Below are 24816 nucleotides of genomic sequence, written 5' to 3'. Positions count from 1 at the left end.
AAGTGTTCTGGGAATGGAAGAGCCCTCAACATCCTTCAGAAGGTTCTCAATAGTAAAACATGGCTTTTTCCCCACAAAATATACAGAAATGGATTCAATGCATGATATTTCCCAAATGTCTAACAACAATATATTTTATTATAATTTTCATCAATTTAACTGGTCCAGACATCAGATAAACTCATCCACAGTTTCCCAGATCTCCCCCAAAAGACTCTTAAAAAAAACCCCTCATGTCACACTGGCCTGTTTGTGGGTCGTTTTTTTTGGTTTTGGTTTTTTTTTTTTTTTTAAGTCTGATTAGCCAATTTAAGTGATAGGTTACACACCACACTTGGTAACTCAGGATTTCACACTTAAACTTGTTGAGAAATTTTGAGTGAATACCATCTGGTCCTGATGATTACTTACTGTTCACTTTATGGATTTGTTCTGAAATACATTTTACTAGCTCTACAATTTCAGGTAGCATGCCCCCTCCCCCCCCCTTTTTTATTTTAAAGAATAAAATATAATTAACAACAATAATTAGCAACAACAAAAAAGCTTCCATTTTGCAGAGAACATGGATATCAAGAATTCACTTTTCTGCTTCAGGCCATCTTCTCACCCCTTTCTCTTTACATTCAATCATCTGCTGACCCTAAGCTTTCTCTGGCAGGCTTCCTGTCTCTGACAGGCTTGGAAAAAAACTATTAGAAGATTTTTTTTAATGTTATTAGCAAATGATTGAAAGCACTGTATTATTTTACTTGCATATAAACATGAGAAAAATAATTTGCTTTACCTTGCTGCTATGAGATTTCTGATGGGGTCTTGGAGGCGGGGGTTTTTTGTCTTTCCAGTGTAACTTTGACAGGTGTTTGCCATTCACTGTGAACATCATATAGTTCCTTAAACAAGCACCACACCACTTGCTAAGTATTTAACCTTTTTGGCTGTGCCTTTTCATTTTGTTTTTAGTAAGCTTCCTCGACATTATGTAGATCCCCCCTTTTATAAAATTAAATGCTGATGATCAATGTTAAAACCCTGGAGAGGCATCAGTTGTACAGCCCTAATACTGTGGTTTGCAAATTTAAGTCTGGAATCTCAATTTAAAGGAGATTCTGTGTTAAAAATTTCAAACATACCCACCGTATCACCACCTTCATGAAAACAAGGCATTACACCTCCTCTGATCTGTGTGAACTTCTGGCACTTGGACAGAAGTTGACGAGGTCATGGGGGGAGGAATGAACACTCAGCAACATGAAGCTGCTAAACGCAATTTATTAAGCAGACCAAGCAAGAGAGAGGTCATGGCCGGGAATCTGCTATGCTCACGCACATGCATATTACCAACCCCAAACCACCCAAATACCACCCTGGTGAGTGAGTGCAGTAGAGCTCAGGGGAAACTCAACTCTCCCTCTGACCAGTCTGTCTTGGGTTCTTCACCAGCAGCTCAGGGTTCCTCCTTGAGCACTCTGCTCCTATGGAACACTTTCCCAGGCTCAACTGTACCGACTCACTAGACTGGTATTTGGGGTATGTCTCGGTTGATGAGACATTCGTGAAAGTGCAAATGAAATACTTCCCCCAACATGGCCTATCCCTCACTTGGTCCGCTTAATAAACTGAGCTTAGCAGTATCACATTGTCTGGTGTTAGTTCCCCATCACCCTCCATGACACAAATGGGTGAAGAACACAGGCAAGACTCAGCAGACTGTGTACAGATAGCTTTCAGGGTAGCCCATGTGGAAGAATTGGAGTTAAGTGTGCTGCATGGTGTCACAACAGCAACAGAAAGTACTGTTTTCCACACAGAAAGAAGCCACCCTCAAGGAGCCTCATCCCACCTCGCTGCGATACACAGTTGAGGCCCTGGGATGTGTGGCTTAATCACTGGTCACACGACACACACCAGTACCGTGGTGGGTTGCTGTGCATATAAAAATCTGAAGCAATGCAACTGGGATCTCAACACAGCTGGCAAATGCTTCCTTTAGGACAGCAAAGCAGCAGTGTGTGGGCACGCTACAGCGCCTGGCATTGTGTTTGTGAGGCGGTGCACATGAATATGGTAGAAAATTAAATGTAATCCCTGCAAATATTAGTCAAAAGGATAAATACTGGTAGATGCTTTTTAGCTTGTTTTACAGAATTTCATGTATTCTGTAGATTTCCCTGAAAAATCAATGTGGCTGTCTCTGCAATTGGCAAGCCCATGGCAATAAAACTACCCTCAAACAGACTAGCTGTCCTGTGGGGTGTCACGGCAACGGTCAAACCTGGGATTTGTTACCGATTGTAATTTGTATCAGGTTTTGCCTATATTACCGTACTCTGTAAACTGCCCTGTGCCTGGAAGGACTGTTCCTGTGGGTGAACCACAACTAGAGCCCAACAGAGATGGAAGAGCAGGTGTAGGAACAGCACAGCCGTCCCCGTAGTTTTATTTCCAGTGTGCGTTGGGCTGACAGACATGAGGTGCGTGCTGTACAGCCGCTGCACTCTGATTCACAGCATCCATAACAGATCAAGGGGTGGAATATGGCAATAACCCATACAGTTTGAGCTAGGGGAGATGTGCCAAAATCTCCCCAGATAGTCTCTGCATGGATGAAACACTGAACTTCATACAAGGATCAGTGAAAAGCTGCTTTCATAAGACTTAAGAGCGTTAGGACCCACTAGCGAGTAAGCGTTCTACACTAACCTAAATTGTAATTGTTTTGCACACAACAGGTGAATGCACACATGAAAGCTCCAACTATTTGTAAACTAATGATGTACAATGTAAATGAATGAATAATTGTGCGTCTGTACAAAACCTGTACTTGCCAGATGTCAGCAACACCAACGTGTGGAACAACACAGGACTATCACCCTGGCTTCACTCTGGACAAGAGGTAAGTACAGCACAGAGGCTGAGCGTGGTGAACCACAGCCAGGAGGACAAGGCAAACAAGAACCGAGTGCAGTGAGCCTTGGCACAGGCCACAGATCAACAACGGACAGGAGAACTCCACCAGAAACCGCAGGAAAAGCATACCACCATACCATCGTGGCCTGACGCGGCAGACGGCACCTGGTGAGAAAGACCCTCAGGCAGACATCCAAGCGCACGTAGCTCATGCCAAGGCAGAGCCATTAGGCTTTGCAGCTGAGCTGCTGCCTGACAGCTCGACACGCAGGCTGGTGAGGGGCACGTTGTGTCCCCCAGGCTCACCGGAGTGATAACTGTGGCAGGTCTTAGTTGCTGGTGTCAGCTGGTGTCAACATGTAGCTCTCCCTGACACAGCTTATCCTTTGCTTGTTCTGCTTAATTAATCCAGCGTAGCAATGTCATGTTGTTTGGCAATCCTTCTTCCAACACAAAACTTGTTTCCAGTTTTCTGCACCCATTTCAGGCCAACACTGACTAGTTAGATTTTATCTTTCTTTCTTTCTATTTGACCTTTGCTAATTTCTGTTTCCTTTTATGTGAGGATACGGAGTTTTTGCCTCAATACCTTGTGCATTTGTCATCTCCCCTCCAGTGCTTGTAGTAAAACCCCTCTATGACCATTTTTAATTTTAGATACCAAAGATTTATTTCCTTTTTGTTAAGACTGAGCCCACCCTTCGTGTACGGACACCTCTGTGAAAACTTCTGAAGGCACACTCTGGGATACACATGCTGTTATCAGGGTGAACTTCACAATTAAGGAAGAACTCATGACAAAGTACAGATGACAAAAGAGATTTCTATATTAAAATGAGATAACCAGATCATATGCAAAAGTTTATCAATCATAATAAACTAAAACAGCCCATTCACAATGCTTATCAGTGGATATTATTGACTATTATTCAAAGCAAGCCTTCTAAGCAACTTCTAGGATGATTTTTAGAAGTAAAAACCTTAATCTAAGCATCAGTAATGTAAAAATGTTACATTCATTATTTCTATGTTTTACTATGCCTTCCCTCCCCAGTCCTTCTAGGAGAAATCAAGCTTGTTTGACCCTGAATCTACTGTAAGTACCATGGAAACATCTGAATAACAAGAATGCTCATCAAAATTTAAACTTCTTATAGCAGCGCCAAAGGCAATGAAAATTTTATTGAATTCCAGAGCCCTAATTTTCTACACAAAGAACACACGGTGAAGCAGCAGCAGAGACAGACCTCTGCAAGATGGAGGCCTATAGCCTTTAGGCCCTTGATTCCAATTTTCAGTGCAAGCCTACTTGCAATTGAAACCCTCAATTTCAGTTACTATCACGCCACCTCTCATAAGCAAAGCTGCAAGAGAAGCTTGGGAGACAATTCTGTTCAGATCCCCCCTGCCCCTTCTAAAATGCTACTGTCTAAAACAAAACACTAACATGGATCCTCCATCCATACTGAGACTATTTCATGAAAGGATCTGCAGCACTGCTTCAATCACTGTGGAAAATAAAAAACATTACTTCTGGCATTTATGGATATTTTTCCTGGATATGGGGATTTTTTCCTGAAAGGTATGTTTAAAGCAATTGCCAGCATAGCAGCACATGTCATGACACACAAATTCAAACACATCTACCACAAAGTTTTAGTCCTCAGCAAAATGGGTTATCACGTTGCTTATCATTACTCATTTATTATTGTATAAAGACTTTTCAAAGATGATTACCACACTTAACGCATTTGTAAACATTCCAGTGTTATCATAAAACTAGTAAATGGTTAATGACAGCTAAGGATGAGCCTTTCCAGCAGACTGTAAAACAAAGGCATGGTTATTTTCTAAATTATTGTTGTAGGTAAAGGTGAGGCCTCCATCTCCAGTGAATGACACCTGAGTGCCTTGGTAAGAACAAGTTTATAACTTGCCAAAATGGGAATATGGCAAGTTTTCCACAGGTATTATCTTCCTTGAGTTGCATTTTTCAAAACCTCAAATCATAAGTTTGCAGTTTTTCGGATCGTTTTGATCAGCAAAGGAAAAATAGGACTTTATTTTTAAATTTTTCATTTTGTCAAAGACGCACAAGAGATGCCTGGAGAAAGCAGAGGGGCCTGGAGAACAGTAGGATGGAGTGAGAAAGCTGGGACAAGTGGGATAAATTCAGGCACAGACAGATACAGATGGAGGGAGACAGCACAGTAAGAGAAATGGCCCGGCTGGACAAAGACAGCAAGAGCAATAGGAGTGCTAATAGCACCATGATTTGTAAAAGATCTTAGCAAGGTAGAGGGACTAATGGAGACAGGAGAAAAAGAAAGAGGTGGCAAAGGAAAAAGGGTAAAAAGGCATAAACTGCCTGAAGAGGCTGAATAATAGGGATCAACTGAGCAAAGAGTAGGCATCTGAAGGGACCCGAAACCTCAGGAGTAGGATTTAGTAGGGCACTCGAGAGAATGAGTATGGTAGCCATTGAAGCCATTGATGAATGTGGCATACAAGGAAAGGTCAGGACAGGCTGGGATATCAGAGAAAGAAGAGGACAAGGCTGGCAGAAATTCTGCAAGTGTTGCCCCCCTTTAGAGGCTGGAGGTGCCCAGGATGGCCAGCCTCCCCCTCCTGTATCCTCAGCAAATGGAGATAAACCTCCCACTTCCATCTGCCCCACCCAGCCCAGCAAAGAGCCCCCTCGTAGCTGGGCACGCAGAAGAAAGGTGGCTGTTACACTCCTGGCTCGAGTGGCAGAGATCAGTATGAAAGCTTCTGACTCCAACTCATTTGCTGTCAGAGGTGAGCAGAGGCTGGCGAAGACACCACAAAACAGGGACCAACGGTCCTGTATCTAACAGGGCCCTAGAAAAGCAGACGCCCGTCCCGTCTCTGCCTTACCCGTGGGAGTGGGGTGGATGTTTAAAAAGCAAATCCAGTTTTTGACAGGTGGCTGCAACCTGTCAGCCCTGTGATCAGGGTCAGTGGCCGGACAGAGCAGCAGAGCCACTCACCCTTCTCCAGAACGTAATGCCAATCACAGCTCTAAAGGGACATATTAAGAGATGCATATTCTGAAAAATCAATGTTTAAGTGTCTCATACTGGGCACTAAAACAGCTGGATACATTTCATCTTGATTTTTCTGTGTCTCAGTCAATTTTTAAAATGGATTCAATACCACTTCATTTCAGCAGAGTGCAAAAATACATTCATTAGCGTTTATGAATGATTCAGATTCCATGGTGCTGAATACCAAAACAGAAATAAATATGGATTTCAACTGAGCATAAATAAATAAATCATGGTACTATGCCCTGAATAAGGAAAAAAATAAATCAAATATTGAATATTTTCTCAATAAAATAATACTATGAAGTTTGTGCGCTGCACAAGGCAGTAAGATCCTGTGGTGAAACAGCAGGAGAACACATATTTAAAATGTTCATAACTTCATCCCATAACAAGGGGGAAGGGGGAGGTGATAAATTAAAGACAGGTAGCCTTGATATTTCTTATTTTTGAACATTTGCCTGTGCAGCCTTTACAATGGGGCAGTGCATTTGCGCGTTGGAGACTGAGAAGCTGGCAAAGGCCAAAAAGGGCATAGATTTTAAGATAATTTCAAATATTAAACCATTTGTTCACTGAATACAAATTACCTCAGTTCACTGGGGAAAAAAAAACAAACTAGGTCTGCAAAAAGTAAAAATAATTGATTGGATCCACTGCTCCACTAAGCCCCTCTCATCTTTATCGAAGCACGATGTTAACCTCCAACAGCACGCTACTGCAGGAACCAGGCATATCCTACAGTAATCACCACTAGGAAAAACACTTTTTTTTCTGATCAAGTCAAAGATTGAGAGTTTATGCTTTTCCATTTTTTTGGCTCGTAATGACACAAGTTCTGTAGGCTTGCTTTACACATCAATTAAGAGTTATCCAATCACTTTCATTTCCAGATCAATGAACGCAGGCCTATCTTCACATCAAAGTCCCTTCTAATTTGCAAACCCCCAAAATAACCTTAATTACAATCCAATTCAATAATAGCTTTCATATAAGGAACAAGCAAACAAGCTAAGACTCTGCAGTCTGAAAAGAAACAACTGAAAAGGATACAATAAAGGCCTATAAAAGCATGTCTGGTGGGGAGGGGGGAATAAGGACAGATTGCTTCAGCCTTTGCCCATGTAAGCTAGGAAAAGAAAAATCAAATAAAGTTAACGGGGATTGGTTCAAAAGAAACAAAAAAGAGGGTGCTGTTCCTCCCAGTGTCATGGGATGCTGTGAATACAAGATGTTTACATGGGGAGGAGGGGGGACAGGAGCAGGAGACAGATTAATAGAAAAGAAATCTATCGAGGATTGCTAAATAATGTAAAACTACATGTAGCTCAGAAAATCCCCAATCTGCAAATGGCTGGAGAACAAGACATTACTCAAGGGAAGCAACAAATATTCTTGCCCTTTACTTAAATTCTCTCAGCCATCTGCTTTTGGAACAAGATAGTGACTACATGAGCCTTTCGCTTGGTCTAGCACAGCTACTGTTATATTGCTCTGTTCACTTCGGTCACAGAAATATGCGCACAATAAAACTAAACCGTCACACACCTTTGTTTGCACAGTGTTATCGTTAAAATAAGAGGACTTCAAACGCACGGCCATCCTCTGGCCCTGACAGCAGACACTTGTTCAGTCTCCAGCGCCCCGTGACAAAAAGCCCACACTCCTGCCCATCCCATGGGTTGCCCCACCACGTCCTTTCCCCTCTCCTGGTCCCATCTCAGCCACGCTCCTTTTCATCAAAGCAAACAGGAGGACACCTCAGGTATCAGAACTGGTAGGGGCCACGTCTTGCAATAGGTGGTTTAACACCTAGATACGATACTGATGAAAGTGGCAGCTGGGTAAGGTGAAGACTACGGTGCCTTGACCAGCACAGTTTTTACCAAGAGAGCACACTAGGAGAGCTCTTCAAGTGGTATTACAATTAACACCCTCCTAAAAGCACAGCCTGTGACTAAAGAGAATAGACCCTTTCGCACCTTGGACACTCTGCATTATATTTGAGCCAGTATGGCAAACCTTAAAAAACACTTCACTGTGCTGAAAGATCACAAGTCTTAGAAATTTAAATATGAATTGAGTTAAAGGCAGGATGGATTTGGAGTATCTTTCAACTATGACTGAACAGAAACATCAGACCACTACAACATTGTGCTGCACCAAAATATTATGTTCTGATTTCCATTTAAAAAAAAATTAAAAAAAAAAAAGGATCCTAACAACTTGAATATGTAAAGATACAAAATAAACTTAAGGCAATCTTTGTAAACTGTATGATTAGTTGCACAAAAGCACGTCTTTAATCTTTCAGCCTTCTAGAACTACTAAAGTTGGAATTTGGGGATGTGTTTCTCATCACACTGCAAGAACCAGCTTCAAACTGGCAGCTAGGGTGAATATAGAAAAGTCTTGCTGTGTGTTACAGTGCTTCCCCCCTCTGGCAGGGGGCTAGCTGAGAGATGCCCACGACTTGCATGAAGTCCTCTACTGAGCCTGCAGTCTGTTAGGTTTAAAATTAAACCAAAATAACTAAGTCCCTGGCTCTATTTCTGCAGTCCAAGGAAAAAAAATAAAACACAGAAGTAAAGCAGAAAACCAGCATGATTCCAAAGCACAGTTATAAATTTGCCAGACTCTTTTGCCTTTACAGTTTGCTTATCTTGAAACACTACCCAGTACAAGAAATCATTGCTTTTTAGTTATAGTAGCTCACAGGAAGCAGCTACAATCCAGGAAAGCACAAACCTCAGTCAAGTTGTTTTCTCTTACATTAAAAAAAAAAAAAAATCAAAACAAAAAACCCACCAAACCCACCCACCCAACCAACAAAAACCCAGTAAAAGTTTTGAATTCCTTAAAGTAGATAATTCTTCCTAGCAAACAGAAATAGTAGACTGTGGAGCATTCACAGAGTACTGGTACAAACTAGTGACTGTTTATAGATTAGGAAGAGGTGATGTAAGAGTCTCAACTACTCATATTTCAACTTAATAAATTACATAGTGACCGCTTTAACATAAAGCACTATAACCTCCCTAGAAAAAAGCTGGAATACAATTCTGAAGCATATCCTATAATATTTAGTATTTTTTGTAAGGTAGTGCAATAAAGGATCATTATTTTAATAAAGAGGGAAGAGTGCTCTTTCAAATAAAGTTTTACATATCTGAGCTATTCTAGGCAAACAAAAAATTAAAACTATTCCCCTTCATATGTAACTTTTTCTACACTTTAAAGAAATTTCTCTTTTACTTAGAAAACAATGATCAACAATTATAATTCAATGTGAAACTAAAGAAACCAAGTTTAAGTTTTGCCGGAGACCCAGCTTAAGATTTGAAGTCACAATATTTTTCCCAAGTACCCAAACTACTGATTTAATGTTACTGTATAATTAATATGATGATGCAGAGCTTTACTAACAATAACACCGAGAAAACAGTCACTGGAAACCACTTAAGAGGCTTCACAAAAGCTTTATTCCTTGTATTCTACTGCACTTGCTTACAATCCAGCTAAATTTTACATAAGTTAATAGGTTAATTGTTTAAATCCTCAGCTTTCTTGCTTGTAATCCTCTGAGTTGATGCCCATACTATTCCAGTTTAATCAAAAGAAGTAGCAGGGAGATTAGCAACTCTGAAAATCACTCCTATAATGGATAATCACACTAATGATAATTTAAGCAAATTAGTAGAGCAACAACCATGCAACATTCAGATTAAGTATATGACTGGAAGGAAATCTACAGTCAGTGCCAAGGATAGATACACTACAGTTCACGAAACCTTGGAAGCCTGATCTTACATAACAAAACCTCCTTTTTCATCTCCACAAAGCCTCCAGTGGTTATTTTCCCTTCCCACTCCATGCAAATTCTTGGATAGCTGTCCAAAACAAAGTTTCAACTAATTATTTAAAGCACAACGATTTGGGCCTTATGTTTTTTCTGCATCAAAGAGAATGCAACAGGATAGTGCTCATGCACTCTATTTTTCTATTATCTTCTCACTAGAACCACCTTCCTAAGATACGGTTTATTCTGTCTATGTGGCATTTCATAACATGCTAGAGAGGAAGCAAATAGACAAAAGATAAATGCTATAAATCAGAGCTATGTTATTGTTGACACTGTCAGTAAACAAAGTTATTAATTATACATGTGCTGGAAAAGCTGAAGAAAAATTATTTGCCCAAAGGGGATAAGAATGGCAGAATTACATTTTAAAAATTCTCCCCAGAGCTTCATGCATAGCTTATAGTAAAACACTTGAATTTACTAAAATGTATGCTTAGCAGCATTGACTCAACTCTCAGAAGCTATGAACTGCTAAACTCATCTTAAGAGATTTTCATTACAGAAGACTGACAAGTTTTAAATTGCACTTCTAGCCTCTTAGCTTCATCGCTACGCATAAAGCCTGCCTTCAGCTTCTTAAAAGACAGTATGCAGACTTGCAAACATGAAGTGCATCATCCATTTAATAAAAGATATTCCATTAGAATAAACAAAGAATATTAATTTGAAGTTGGAGCTCCAAAATACTATTGAGCTTGCTGAGTTATAGAGCATGAAGCACAATTATTTTTGAAGGCTGCTAAAACTTTTGTGTCTCCTTCAAGTACAATTCTACTCTGCAACATACCTACGCAAAAAATACATTGTCCTACTTAAGTGAACTGCTCCTTGTGTTTACAGATCCAGGTCTGTACTGTCAAAAAGTACTTTTGGGGAAGATTTTGTAAACTGCATGCCTACCACCATTGCAGGCAGTACATTTATTCTTTTACAAAGAGAATCTTTAGTAAGCCTACATTCTGTGTATTAACTTGCCAGTGACAGTAAGGTTACAGTAGGCCTTTCAAGGCCCCTAACCTGGGCCTTTCAAGTATTATAACTTATGATGAACACAAAAAAACCCAAACCCCTTGTACTTAAGTTGTATTTACAGAACAAAATATTTCACTTAAACTAAAATCATTTGATGCGAGTCAGAGGCACGTAACGTGGAATGCTACTTCTAGAGCACAAGGGTGCTTTGAATTACCATACAGTATAGCAATTTATGTCCTCACTTGTAAAATGCTTTGTGATGCTATTCCTAACCTCCTAAGAATGCAAAAAAGAAATACCATTGAAGAAATCTTTGAGTCAGCACTTGAAAACAAACAAGACTAGCAGAGCAGGCAGAAATCAGGACTGTCTAGCAAAACAGTCAATATAAAAATATCCTTGTGCCATTTACTAACCATTAACTACCCTGCTGTGAGCCTACCTTCCTTCCACCTAGTATCTTTTATCCTGTTCACATTTTCCTATAGGCCTCCTTCAAGCACAGTTTTGAGGAGAATGCCTCAGAAGTATCACTGAAGAGCATATAACAACTTTATTACGCAGATCACACCTGCCTCAAAGATCTTCACATCTACTACAAAACAGTATATTTAACTTAAATTGACACTGTAACTAAAGAAACAGTGTTTACTCAAGGAAACAAAACTCCGTGGTGTTTTTCTTTTAAATTATTCTCAGCATGAAGACAAACTAATTAACTGCAAGACTGCATAGGGAATAAGTCACCACAGATAACAGCCCACCTCCTTACAACAAATTACTGAATTGTTTCATCTTTGTAACTTTGGAATAAACTTCCCTGCCAAGGACTACAGCTTTTATAATGAGACATCTAGTAACTGCAATAATCTAGTTCCCATTAGAGAAATAAATTATCTGGTGGTATGAGAGTCAGCTTAACTATCATAAAAATTTAACTTGGTAGAAAGTATATGTATACTTTAGAGTATGGTCTACTTAAGTAATGCATGGTGTTCTTCAGTATTTCCATTTTCACATCACCCTCAGATTTCCTCACGAAATTTGGTGGTGCAAAAACAATGCAAAGGTCTCTGTCGAAATGGAAGAAAACCTTAAAACCCATAAATCCAAGAATCCAAAGCTTGATTCAGCCAATTAAACACGGAAGGGTGACCCTGATATACAGAGAAAAATACTTGCCATTTAGGGCACAATTTCTATAAAAAGAGCTCTCACTTAGAGGAAGAAGGCATTTTAATGAGCTTCTTAGTTCACACATTCAAATTTCCTGGAAGTCTTTGGCATATGCAACCTAAAAAGTTACTACTGAATCTTTCAGCTTTTATTTTTTAATTGAAATTGTAACTGTCATCTCTTTTTGATAGGGAATAAAACCAGTAATAAAAAACCTATAGTCTATCTCTAGTTTATAATTAGATCTAATATATCCTTCAATCCTTAACAAGTATTCAAGAGCACTCGGAACAATGAACCAGTTAGGCTACCCAACTGGCTTACCTTTCCTACATCACTGTATGAAAAACATGAGTCATTTATAATATCAGGTCAGTTGTGTAGAGGAGGAACTTTCCACTTAGTATTAATTATTCCTCCTGCCTAACTCAAAAAAACCTAATGGCATGCTTCATATAGCATACCATGTATATTCATGCATGACATACATGATATCACAAAATTCATGGAATTAAGAGGTTTTTGTTCCAAACAATCTAAAGGAAAACACATCATCCAGAAACAAGCTGAAACTAGGTATAGAAAATAAGATGGCAGGCTTCACTGCATGTCTTCCCAAAATTAAAAAGTCATCTCAACAGTATTATTTCAAATGGACATTTTAGTACAAGGAAGCAGCACGATGAATTAAACCTAGGAAAAGGAGTGGATTACTAACACAGGACTGATTGCCCTGTACTGCAGCATGCGTCTCTTTTCTAATTTGCCGTGTTACATACTTCCTCATCGTGTAACCAACTTCAGAATCAAGGCAGTAAATCCTGTGTCAGGTAAATCCCGCTCCAAACTAAAAAAGCACATTTTTAGTTTGGAGACTAGACAAATACATCTAAATATGAAATTTAGGCAAAAATGTGCATTTTCTGTAACTGACTGGCTAGGCCAAAGGCTTTGATAGCAACCTTAGCTTATTTTTTTAAAAGCCATTCTGTGGGAAAAAGTATTTCTTTCCATAAAGCAGCAGCTGGTTCAAAGCCCCATTAATATGATCTTAATTTATTAGAAATCCTAGCCGAAAGAGAAACCAGCTTTTACAATTCCCTTAGTTCAATATCAGTTTCTACGTTGTAGATATTTAAGACACTGCTGCTTAATTTAGTAACATTTTCATTATCCCCAAGGATTACTCAAGAACATTTACAAGGAAAACCATTTGTGCGAATTGCATGGGTTACCAATAATTTAGTTTTGTCTTTCTTAATGGTATTTTATATCTATATAAATAAATCACAAAGTTTTTTTTAAATTCAAAGTGTACCTCATCTTCCTTGCATGTGCAGTTCTGGAGACATTACCTCCCACCCTTCATGCAGCAATTCAGTTATGGGCACTTCGCCAAAAGGATCTAATCTTTGTCTTCATTAACACCTCACCATTTGGGGCTGGTTTGCAATTGTTTTTCCAGCACCACAAAGACCTGTTTGAAAACTCTGTAGCACCTATGTAACACAAAGAAAATTTTCCCAAATATAATCAAATTGTCTAGTAAATTATAGATGTTTCATGTAAAAGAACCTCACGATTAATGGTTGCCAGGTACTCAGAAAAGATATTCTTTTAAGCGAAAAAGCCTACCTTGCAATACTATTATCTACAGACCACTGGGGCTCCACCTGCACTGCACTGTTACCACAGACAGCTTGTCCCCAGGACGGTGTCCAAACCCTGAAAACGGCCACATCCATGGTCCTTCCTGCCGGTTAGCGGGAAGTCACCACTGCTGGGAAGAGCACGTGCTGTGAGCTGATGTTTCTGGATGCAGCAGGGGCATGACGTTCCCAGTCACAGCATGATCAAAGAATGGGATTGATTTCAGGTTGACAAACGTAGCCTTTCACATCCTGTGCCAGAAGCTTCAGAGAGACGGTACGCCCATTTCCAGTTCCTCATCCTGGTCTGCCGGTGGATATCATGCTCTGATAGTTGAACACATCACACTCATACCTCTGCAGCACAACAGTTTAAACCAAAAAACATCTGTTATTGTAATGAGTGCCTACTCTGTGAAGCCTCCACACCACCTCATTGACCTGGGGATGGTTCATACCACAGAGGGGATGCATCTCCACAAGGCACACACATAATCCTTGTCTTCATTGTCAGGTTTCAGTCATCACCCTGTACTTGCCCTGACCACAGGAGCTAGGCTCTGCTCATGTGCACAGCACGAGGCACCGATGGCAGCTGTCTCTGCTCAACCCTGACCTCAGGTAAGGTCAGAAAACCACCCCAGCCCTAAGCTTCATGGAGTGTTTGCCCCCTTTGAACACTGAAATACAGGAGTAAGCAGCAAGGCAGAGATCACTGCTTGTGAAGGGTCCCCAGTGCTTCTCGTTACAACATTGTTTTCATTGTCCTGTAACACCACCACCGAATTTTAAACTTTCGCACTGCTGCAAGGGAATTCGCCTTCAAAATTTTAGCAAAGGTCATTCATAATTTTTGGAAATATGATTAAAGAAAACAAATTTTTGTGCCCCTATCAAGAACTGTGGCAATCTCTCTTCAACAAGCTTTATTGCCCTATGCTTCTGAAATATGGCAAGAACTGAACAAATGTTCCTCCAGGCCTTACAAAAACATCAAGACACACCAAAAAAAATTACACCAGTTCACCAACTACAGAGCAAGTTTTACTAACTGAGCAGCTACAAGCAGAGGCAGAGGTTCTGCTGAGCCCAAGTCCTGCATAACAGTAACGAGCAACGGAAATCAGATCATAGTATCTTTAAACAGAGCAAAAGTGTGATGTTTTCCATGGTGCAAAGAACAATTTATTTTTGTGGAAGTTTACATTTAGTATTAAAAACTATGCATCTCATGTAGATGGGCATTTTTGGTCTCCAGGTAAAGCCTGAGCAAGTGATGTAGTCTTAAAATAATGCTACCATCTCCTTCCTCCCCAATTCCATGTATGTTTCTGAATATTTTTTTAGAACTTTTTCACTAGTAACATTATCCTTGAACACAAATGTGACAGAGGCAAAAATTACTCAGAAAGTATCTACATGCATATCTAATTGAACTCACAAGTAAACTATAAAACTCCATAAACATTAAACTATACTTAGGAAGAGCAGCAAGGACTATTAGGAAGTCTTTTCAGATAATACAGTGAAGCACAATGGTACTGACAAAAATTACACTGAGTTCAGCTTATACACCTTCCCCACATCAGACTCCTCTGACTTACTGCATTTCTTTTTTACCACTAGGGAACAAAGATCATTAATGAAGTCACACTACAGTTTCTAGGGAAAGAAAGAACGTGTACAAAGCTGAGGCACTCTTTTTACTATTAAGAGCTTCCCCCAGCCAGAGTAGTTCTGAGATAACCAGAAAAAACAATACTTGGTCCCAAGTACAAGCCTTTGACCGCATCAGGTTTAGTGCAGTATCTTCTGTATCTATAATTGAAGTGCAAGCCTATTATCAAGATACAGCACTGAGCTTAATTAGAAACAGAAATCGATAGAGATAATCTAGAAGGTACAAGAAAGGTTTTAGCAATTTTCAGTGCTGGTTTAAATTTCTTCCCTAGAACTGTTTCCAATAACAATGAAAGCTTAATGCAAAAATCAGTTAGCCAGACATATTATTCTATTGCTATAGGATTTAATGCGCTTTCCAAACATCTACAATTTCTTGAGAAGGATGGCATTATCTTTTATCAAAGCATCTGCCACAGATACAAAGATCTGGTCAGATGTACTTTTGAAGACAAGTTTTAAGATTCTTTATATTAAGACTCTTCCTTCTACGACTGTTCTGTTTTGATTTTAAAGTCTTCACAAGTTTAACTTAGGCTAGTTAGTAAATAAAACTGAATAAAACTGCTCTTTGTGCCACACAAGGAAACTAAACAGATAGGATTGCATGGTCGCTCTTTCCAACCTCATTAGGAAATAAGGCAACTGTGACTGATACAGATTGTAATGATGCAACAAAGGAGTCTGCCTGTTTCCCATGCAGGAAGTTTAGAAATAGTTCTTTTTCAATATTTTTTGAGATGTTTAAAAAAATGTTTAAAATGAGATGTTTAAAATAAAGCTATGGGTAAAGGGCCACACATTTTGACTCACCTCACACTTCCTGGTACATATTCACCTTATTTTAATGATAGGAGGGGAGCTATTTGACTGAAGTCCTGTTTCTCAATAATAGTGTAAAGGGGAGCCATTTTTCAAACTGTTTTAAAGCCTCATCAACAGCTTCAGACTACAGACTAAGTATAAACGACAGTAATTAAACCCATAAATAAAAATCAAAAAGTATTCATATATTAGTAGGAGCATAATCACAATTAGTTTTTAAGCCAAGATCTTCAAATACAAAAACTTAAAATAATTACCTGCCATCAATAACCAGTGTCTTCTGTACTAGAAGCACCCATTACTCCAAAAGCAAACAGAACGGCTAAATGAAAAGTACAGTGGAATGACTACAAAGGTTACAGATCACTTCCCAGAAAGTCAGACCTACAGACACCTTTCATAGATCTGTGAAAACTAAGTTTCTTTCCTCTTTTGGGTGTGCCAAAGCTTGCTCCAAGTGTTAGAGACCGTAAATTTCACCATCTCAGATGGTTTTGTGCATGACAATGCATTAGGTATGCTACACCGGCAAGAGGAATGTTTCAGCTGGTATAGTCTAGACCACCAACCAACTACGGTTCTGCTGCATTGTAATAACATCATCTTTTCAAATCTAATTTCTGTTACTGACTATTAATTTAAAGCATATTGGCTAGACAAAATATAGACTTTATCTCACTTTCTTTTATTATCTAAATTACTATGCAGCCCTTGCATAGAAAGCACAAAAAAATGTTTTTTACGCTGCAAGACCAGCATTGCTATACGTATTTTTTGCAGAATAAGGATTTGCCATTAGCAGAAGGGTTTTCAGCTATACTGAAAATATTTCCAGCATTTCCTTTCAAAGCACAAAATCGATAATTCTATCAAAACACTACTTCTGCATCTGTATTTTTCCCATGCAATTTCCTCTGGCAGCACAAATGAGGTAGTGATCAGCCTATTGCCATGTGCAACCTCTAATTTATCACCACAGATACCCAAAACCAAAGCTTTCCTTTTTTATTTTTAATTTTAGTACATTAACACAGCAAGGCATTTAATGTATAGTATTTAAGATATGCTATCAGGCACTGAATGCTGTCCTACATGACTCAAGAGCCAACGTCCTGCAATTCCAAAAAACATTGAAAGGTAATAACACAGACAACAAAAAAGAGCAATTCTGACTCTTCTCACACAAATGCAACGATTCATTTATTTTAAAGACTTCAGACCTGCCATATCAGTTTATAAGGAAAATGAAAATGGAATTTTTTTTGGTTTATTATTTTGTGGTTCAGTATTAACTGCAGTAAATATTTCAACAGAAAGTAAGTCCCTCTAAACTCATTATCTACAACATAAGTACCAAGACAGGCGACGGGAAGCTCACACAGTGATCTAACCCACGTCACAGTATTTGCAGAAATCCCAGGGGTGCTTGGCACAGCAATAAATTTGAAATATTTCCCAGATGAAGAATGAACTTATAACCCTCTTGGTATTTAACTGCCACTATGGCTCTTCCAGGCCACAGGTTTTAGACTGAACAGAAGCCAGCCAGCTACATTTTAAATACATTTACTGCTTGTTTCCCCAGCTTTTCTTTCATCACTTCCCACTCTTATCTAACGGAAATACTACAGATTCTTTCATTGCTGGTGAGAGCAAAACAAATTTTTCCAGTGCTCTAAATTCATTACATGTGTTGTAAATAAATCTGGTACCCAGCACCATTCCTCCTGCTGACAGCAAGGGGGAGGAACACTGTCAACACAGCTCATAGAAATTTGACTTTCTACCAAAGATTTTCAAACACCAAATTATTGCCTCCCTTCATGGGAAGTAACCTACCCTGGCAAAGGTACCTTCAAGGTGCTTGGCCCAAGACTGTGATGATATACGCTTTTTGTGTCCAAGATTAACTCAAGGAAAAGTGTGTCGGTACAAAGCTGTACACACATTTCATCCATTTGATATTTATCCCTAAAGTTAGGATATCCACATTTATCTCAAATGTGGATGCGATTCAGAGATGTTAAACTTTAGGGGCTGAGACTCTCTCAGCCACAGATCTTCTCCGGGGACATTTCATGTTCTCTTCCATATTCAAACCACTTCTCAAATGTGGTAGTAAAAAATTTGGTGCGTGAGATACGGGTACATGAAATCTCTAATTTGCACACACATAACTAGAAACTTTTATTTTCTGTAACTGTTTGATGCAGAGCAGTCTTCTGAGTTTGCTTCAAGGTGTCTCCTCACTTTGTGGCAACACGCATCTCCCCCTTTTCAAGGAAAAGGCCTGAAAATTGCACTTCCAACAGATCCATCGCTGAGCTGTTCAGTCAGTTGCTCCCTCACCCATTGTCATCACAGTGATCTAAGACAGCTCAAACCAGCCTGAAAAAGTCTGTTTTAAGTTAACTGAAGTGCCTTAGAGCTCACAAAAAGCAGCTGAGCCAAGAGATGACAGGGGGACTGTGGGAGGAGATGTGGAGACGGTGCCCGCCTTTGCAGTGGGCACAGCCACACTAAGAGGAGGGCAGCAACAGCTGGTGTCACTCAGCAGTATATACAGAATTAATTCCAGGCAGCTGATAGAAGCTACACCAAAAACTGTCATCTTCACAGACGTACTTTAGATTTTTTAGTATTTTGAATTCCCTGAGCATTTCAGAAAAAAAAAAAATCCCTTCATACCATATCAAAGAATAACCAGGTTTAACAAAGGGTTGAAATTCAAAAGATATTTTACCGGTAAAGGTAAAAAGAATGTTACTAATGACAAAAATAGGTATTCATTTATGATTCTTTCTTTTGCCCTCCTCAAAAATGTAGGCTACTTAAAAAACACATTCTTCTCTCCAAACCCATCTAAAATGTAAATGATTTCTCAACTAAACATACTTTCAATACCACTATTTACTTTCACCAATAATGAAATGCTATTTTTTCCTGTATTCTCAGGACCTGTACTGCATACCTTTTGCATATTCTTAGAACAGTCTTCACCAAAATATCCCATTAATTTTCCATCATCCTCTGAATAAAATGAAATTCTCATAACTCTAGCTCCCAGACACACATTGTAGATAGAGTGAGGAAACAAATTTGTGTAATGTTCTTCTGGACACGTAAGTACCTTTCTAGTCAAGTATTCCTTTCTAAAGTCATTTTTCCAGATTTAGCCCTTCTGTGATGTATGTAGGGAAATTAAATTTTTTTTTTCAGCAAACTTTAGGGCAATAGAAGGTTCCTCTAACACTTTTTTTTTTTAAATTACACAGGGTAGCTTATTCGACAGACTGTCTCTAGGTATGTGAAACAGATGATATCTTCAGGTATCACCAACAAGGGGATCTGAGTAAACTGCATTAGTTTAAGGTAACATTTATCTGAATTCAAAATGGTGCCAAATTTAACAGAAAAAAACATGAACCCCCAGGGCTGACCACTTCATATACTTGTATGCCCTTGGAAATAAGCTATCTCCCATTTACCTTATGCAAACACACAAGCAGCACAGCAAAATGTACCTCCTCCTTGCTAGCTGAGCACAGCACACGTGACAGTGAGACACTTCACAGTACCCTACCCTTTAATGATGAAGGTCACCAATTTTGTCCTTACCACCACAGAAGAACAGGTATACAGGTAATCAGTCCAATGCAGCGGATGCATGGTAGCTTGCTGCCACTGGTACCGCATCAAAGAGAAAGCATGTTAGCTTCCAGGTTTTTATACCCTTGTTAAAGGATATAGAAAAGCTGGTCTTGGAACGAAGTAACATTTAACAAGCATTCTTTTTATTCTGTGCACAATTTAAGCTTGCAACTGGATAAAGCACGTTGTTTCTAACTACCTGCAAGTTTCAGTCAACCCGATTCTGGCACTGCAGGGAAATCCCAGTTAAGAGGCATCAACAAGAACGCCATTTCACTATAACTGCCCTAACACTGTCAAACAATGCCATCTTACCCACACTTAAGCAGAGATTTACAAATGTCTCACTGAATTGCCATCGTGAAATGTTAATAGAAGGAAACAAAGACTGACTGCCTTAGTACAACCTCTGGTATGCTACTGAAATCTCCAAACAAAAAAACCCCAGGTGCTTCAAGAAAGGGATGCGGAAAAATAGATGAGACAAAGGAATTCAATACCCCAAAAAATGGATTTCTTGTGTGAACTTCTGCTAGACTAATTTCTAAGAATGACAGAAGCAGCTTAAATTAAAGCAAAATCATGCAGTTATTGGGTGTGAAGAGATGACAATTTTTCTAGTCTAGAAGAAAATGATACAGTGATCCGATAACAGTTACTCAAACTATTCAACCCTTCACCAAATTACAGTAATGCAGAAATACAATTACTCTCTATAGTGACCTCTCAAAGAAAAGTAGAATTAAGATTAGAACTAAGAAGTTAGAAATGCAACTTTCCAAAACGCATTCTGTATAATCTGTAATATATTTTAATACTCAAGCATTAAAAGAAATAATTCTTTTTTTGTGCCAGGTATATAAGAAAAAATCAGCATAAAAGAACCAGCAGAACATATTCTAAATCTTTCCAACCAAATAAAGAAATCACTTACATTAGTTTAGATAAGGAGCAAAGAGTGATCTCAAGATCACTTTCATTCCCCAAGTGACCTGGCTATATACCCATTAAGGCTATAATCTTAGTCTTACCTATGACTTGCTTGGCTTAAGTGTATCATATCAATTCACATTACTAATTTCTGCCATTGCCCATAAAACTCAAAGCCTCATACTAATTCTGCAAAATATATAGGTTGGAACTGAATTAAACACAGTACACAGTGAGTTGTGTAAAACTGTCATAAAGTGCTATGAAGCATCAAGCATGGAAGTATTTAAAAACACAGAGCACCTATCTTTATTCTTTTGGCCCAAGAGACAAGGTAAGAAAAACATGGGTTTTCTTCTGCATGACCAGAATTTGTTGGCTTTCAAAATGCTTTGAGTCAAAGTAAAGCTATATTGCATTTGAACAGGCCTCACAGAAAATGCATTTTTCAGATATTCTTCCCCAACTTTTAAAGAAGGGCAGAGTTAGCTAAAATGCTGCTGTACCAGTAACCTACAGAAAGCAGAAGACTTGCTTGGAAAGCTAGTCCCAAGACCAGTGGGGAATAAAAAGCAAGATGAAGCTTAAGTTACAGGTAGCAGATAACAGTGCTAAGCAAGCACTGACAGTGTACTTTCAGGAGAATAGTCCCCCAATATGTTCATAAACAAATTCTGCACCTTATTAATGTTCAGTTTTACATAGACATGGTTAAATATAGCTGTGACAAAATGCAGAAATGCTGTGGATGCTAATATAAACCTTCCTTCATACTCCACCTTCCTAAAGAGGAATACATTAGCTGTTCAATACTGAGCAGCTCAATGATCAACTTTCTTTGAAAACTTGTTCTCCCTCAATATTTTTCTTTTAAACCCAACTGACCTTCTCCAACTCTTCTGTACCAGAAACACAGAAGTTTTTCAGAAGTTCCAAGTAAGACATGGAAAATGTATTACCTTAAGTATATATGCCTTGAGTACTAAAATTTGTCAAAACATTCATACACTGTTTTGATAGAGAAGCAAGAACTCTGCTAACATGCCTTTACATTAACAGTACATGGTATAAGAATAGTTAACCCACAGCATAAAACAATACCTTTTTTGTCATAAAGGTTTCATCTATAGATAAGCCTTCCTTTATGGTTGTTCAGTGATTAAATTTATCCCTTCAGACATACTTTTAAGACAAACTTTCTGGTACCACAATCCATTGTAAAACACGTCAGTTAAGCTCTTACAAGGATACTGTATATATGAACCACTCTTAACATGCCAGCAAATTCTAGCTGAAGAGTTTTAAACCAATATTAAGATCCAATTAATAAAAAAAAAGTGACAGATTTCCTCATGAAATGTAAGAAAGGTAAAGAAGCCAAACTTACACTTTTTTTCCTGCTCCTTAACAAGTCTACCTTATTTGCACAGGTTCCATAAGATGTTTTTAAAACAGTGTTATCAACATTTCAGTGCTGTTTCTAGTAAAAATAGCTTTTGAGAGTAAGCAAGACAGTTATACACACAATAAATCATGTATTACTAAATAAGTATCTCAGCTTTTATCTTCTGTCAAGCTCCTTGAAAACAACAGTATGTTTGAGGATTATGAAAAATACTTTATATATGCCTTTTACAAGGAAGACCTAAGTAGTAGTATTATAGGTCAATTTTCAGATGTGATTAGCTACACTGTGACCTTTGTCCTCCTTTAGAAAAGTATATGGCATTGATCACATTTAATATTACATGAGCATATACAGCAGCTTTTAACCAGGCTCAAGATGTATTATATAAGCAAATTCCTCATTTGAATATTTATGAAATTATAAGCAGTTTGAATAATAAGTCAGAGTAACATAGGACACAATATAACATAATTGGGGTGGGTGGGTGGGTGTTTTGTGTGGGGTTTTTTGTGGTTTTTTTTTTTTAAACAGGGCACAAAAAAACCAACAGTGTCTTAACTGATCAGACAATAAAACTCTTGTGAAAAGTCATCTGGAGATCTGTTCTCTCTGAAAATTAAATATTCGGCCTACCTTGAACTGTAAGTTCTGCTTGAGCTTCAATAGTCTCATTTCCATTATCTGCTGTGCAGGTATATGTCCCAACATCCTCTTCCGTAACATCACTGATCTCCAGACTGCCTCCCGCAAGCAGAAGAAATCTTTCGTAGCTGTGCAAAACAAGACATACGGGTGATTTGATGGACAAATTGACTTAAAGTGTTACCAGAGAAGCACACACAATTCCTCTGCCTGAAATGTCTGCATAAACTGAAGAAGTGTTTATATATAATATTCCTGGGTGCCATTTACAAGGAGCCACATTAGAGAGGAATTTTTAACTAGATGGTCAAATCCCATACTTTGGCTTCACATTTAAAATTAAGTTCAACTACATCAATTCCACAAGAGTAGCTCATCTTTTTGCACTTTAAGCTTCAGTTCTTCTTAATTAAATGTGATTCAAGGTATTTAGACAACAGGAACTAAAACTTAAGAAAAATAAAATAACACCACCACATCATAAAAAAAAAAAACCAACACCATTTTGCAGATACAGCTGGAATGACTTATTGCTTGAAAAGTTAAGTGAACTATAACATGCCAGACTTACGCCTGTACAACATAAGTAACATTAATGTATATTGTATAGTGCATAGTAATTGATTTTTTTGTAGAAAGATAGCCATTTCAATAAGATGCGAGATTTCAGAATAAGATAGAGCTTAAAAAATTTTTCAAAAGACAAATTCAATAATTTGGCTAAGTTTCTCTATAGAATTTTCTCCCTCTGACTTGTAAAGGGTGGGGGGAGGGTTCATAATTCAGCCTTTATAAACTATCTGCTTTTTATGCTAAATGTAGCAGCTAAATGTAGCATTTTATGCTACAAGTAGTACCCTCAACACCCTTCTCCCATTGCAACCATCATTCCCCTTCCTATGATACAAACTCATACAAGAGTTTTCCAAGATTCTTCATCGCTCCAAGCATCCACAATAAAATGCCAGCAACGTTACCAAAAACCCCAAGCCGAGACAACAAATCATGACTGGATGCCAATCCAGAACCATTCTTATTTGCAGCTGAGAAAAACGAAAGAGTCTACCAGATGGCTTCCTCTCTGGCATTATCAAGCAATGCCCTAGTGGACAGGAATAGATTGAATTCTTTCAAAATATTAACTGAATAGCACGTTAGAACAATAAACTTTTTTGGTCTCTGTGGAGTGGCCAATGTACCAAAATCAACTTAATTGCTTTCTCCATTTGAAATTTTACTAGAATTATGTTAGTAAAACCAATGCTCCTACCTGCTTCGAAAGGTAAATTGTTAGGACACAAAGACTTTTGACTCACCTAGCTGCCACATTAATATTGATTTATGATGCTACTGTAATTGTTGATCAAATTTCTGATTCAGTACATTAAAAAGCAGAGCAAACAAAGTCATTATTGGAATTAAGTGAAAGCAAGCAGTCTTAAACGCATCCAGGGAGATGTCCTATCCAGCTATACCATGAGGAAAGGCATCCTATTTCCATGATCTAGTAACAACACAACTACAAAAAGTTTGTTTTGTAAGAAGTGTAGAGAATTTGAGTGAAGATATAACTAAGTTTGAAAAAAATGTATCAGGAGCTTTAGAAAGAGGAATGCCTGAAGAAATAGTAGAGGATTACATGGACACCACTGCAAACAGGTTCTAGCTAAGAGGAAAACAGTGAGAAGTTGGTCATTAAACTCTGTTTTGGAACTGCTTGACAGTGGTTTGAGGACAGAAAGTAAGAAGATAAGATATATCTTGGAGTATTTTGATATGTATTTTATTGTCATAGCAGCCAAAAAAAGACAGAAGCCTCCTATCATGGATCAGATGAAAAATTAATACATAGAAAAAAATAGGAGCTTTAGTGGTAATCAAAGATAGTGAAGGATGATCCGTCTCCTATCCCAAGCAAGAAAAATCTGTACAAAGGAGATGTGAACAGGAGCTGCCAAAACTGTATTGCCTTCCCCCCCCTCCGCTTCTCCCACTTACTCCTATTCTATTGTGGTGGGTTGACCCTGGCTGAATGCCAGG

General features: G+C 38.5%; 1 protein-coding gene across 1 annotated transcript in view; it reads right to left on the bottom strand.

Annotated features, from left to right (window-relative positions):
* Nucleotides 1-24816, bottom strand: part of NEO1 (neogenin 1) — a 147676-nt gene that overhangs the window by 87820 nt on the left and 35040 nt on the right. The window contains exon 4 of the mRNA XM_010571591.1: nucleotides 22768-22904. Within this exon, the coding sequence (XP_010569893.1) occupies nucleotides 22768-22904 (137 nt within the window). The remainder of the gene's footprint in view (nucleotides 1-22767; nucleotides 22905-24816) is intronic.

This window comes from Haliaeetus leucocephalus, unplaced genomic scaffold (genome assembly GCF_000737465.1).
Source record: "Haliaeetus leucocephalus isolate CR32 unplaced genomic scaffold, Haliaeetus_leucocephalus-4.0 Scaffold339, whole genome shotgun sequence".
Taxonomy (NCBI): Eukaryota; Metazoa; Chordata; class Aves; order Accipitriformes; family Accipitridae; genus Haliaeetus; species Haliaeetus leucocephalus.
Note: the sequence above shows the minus strand (reverse complement) of the source record. Positions and strands in the feature narration are given on the sequence as shown.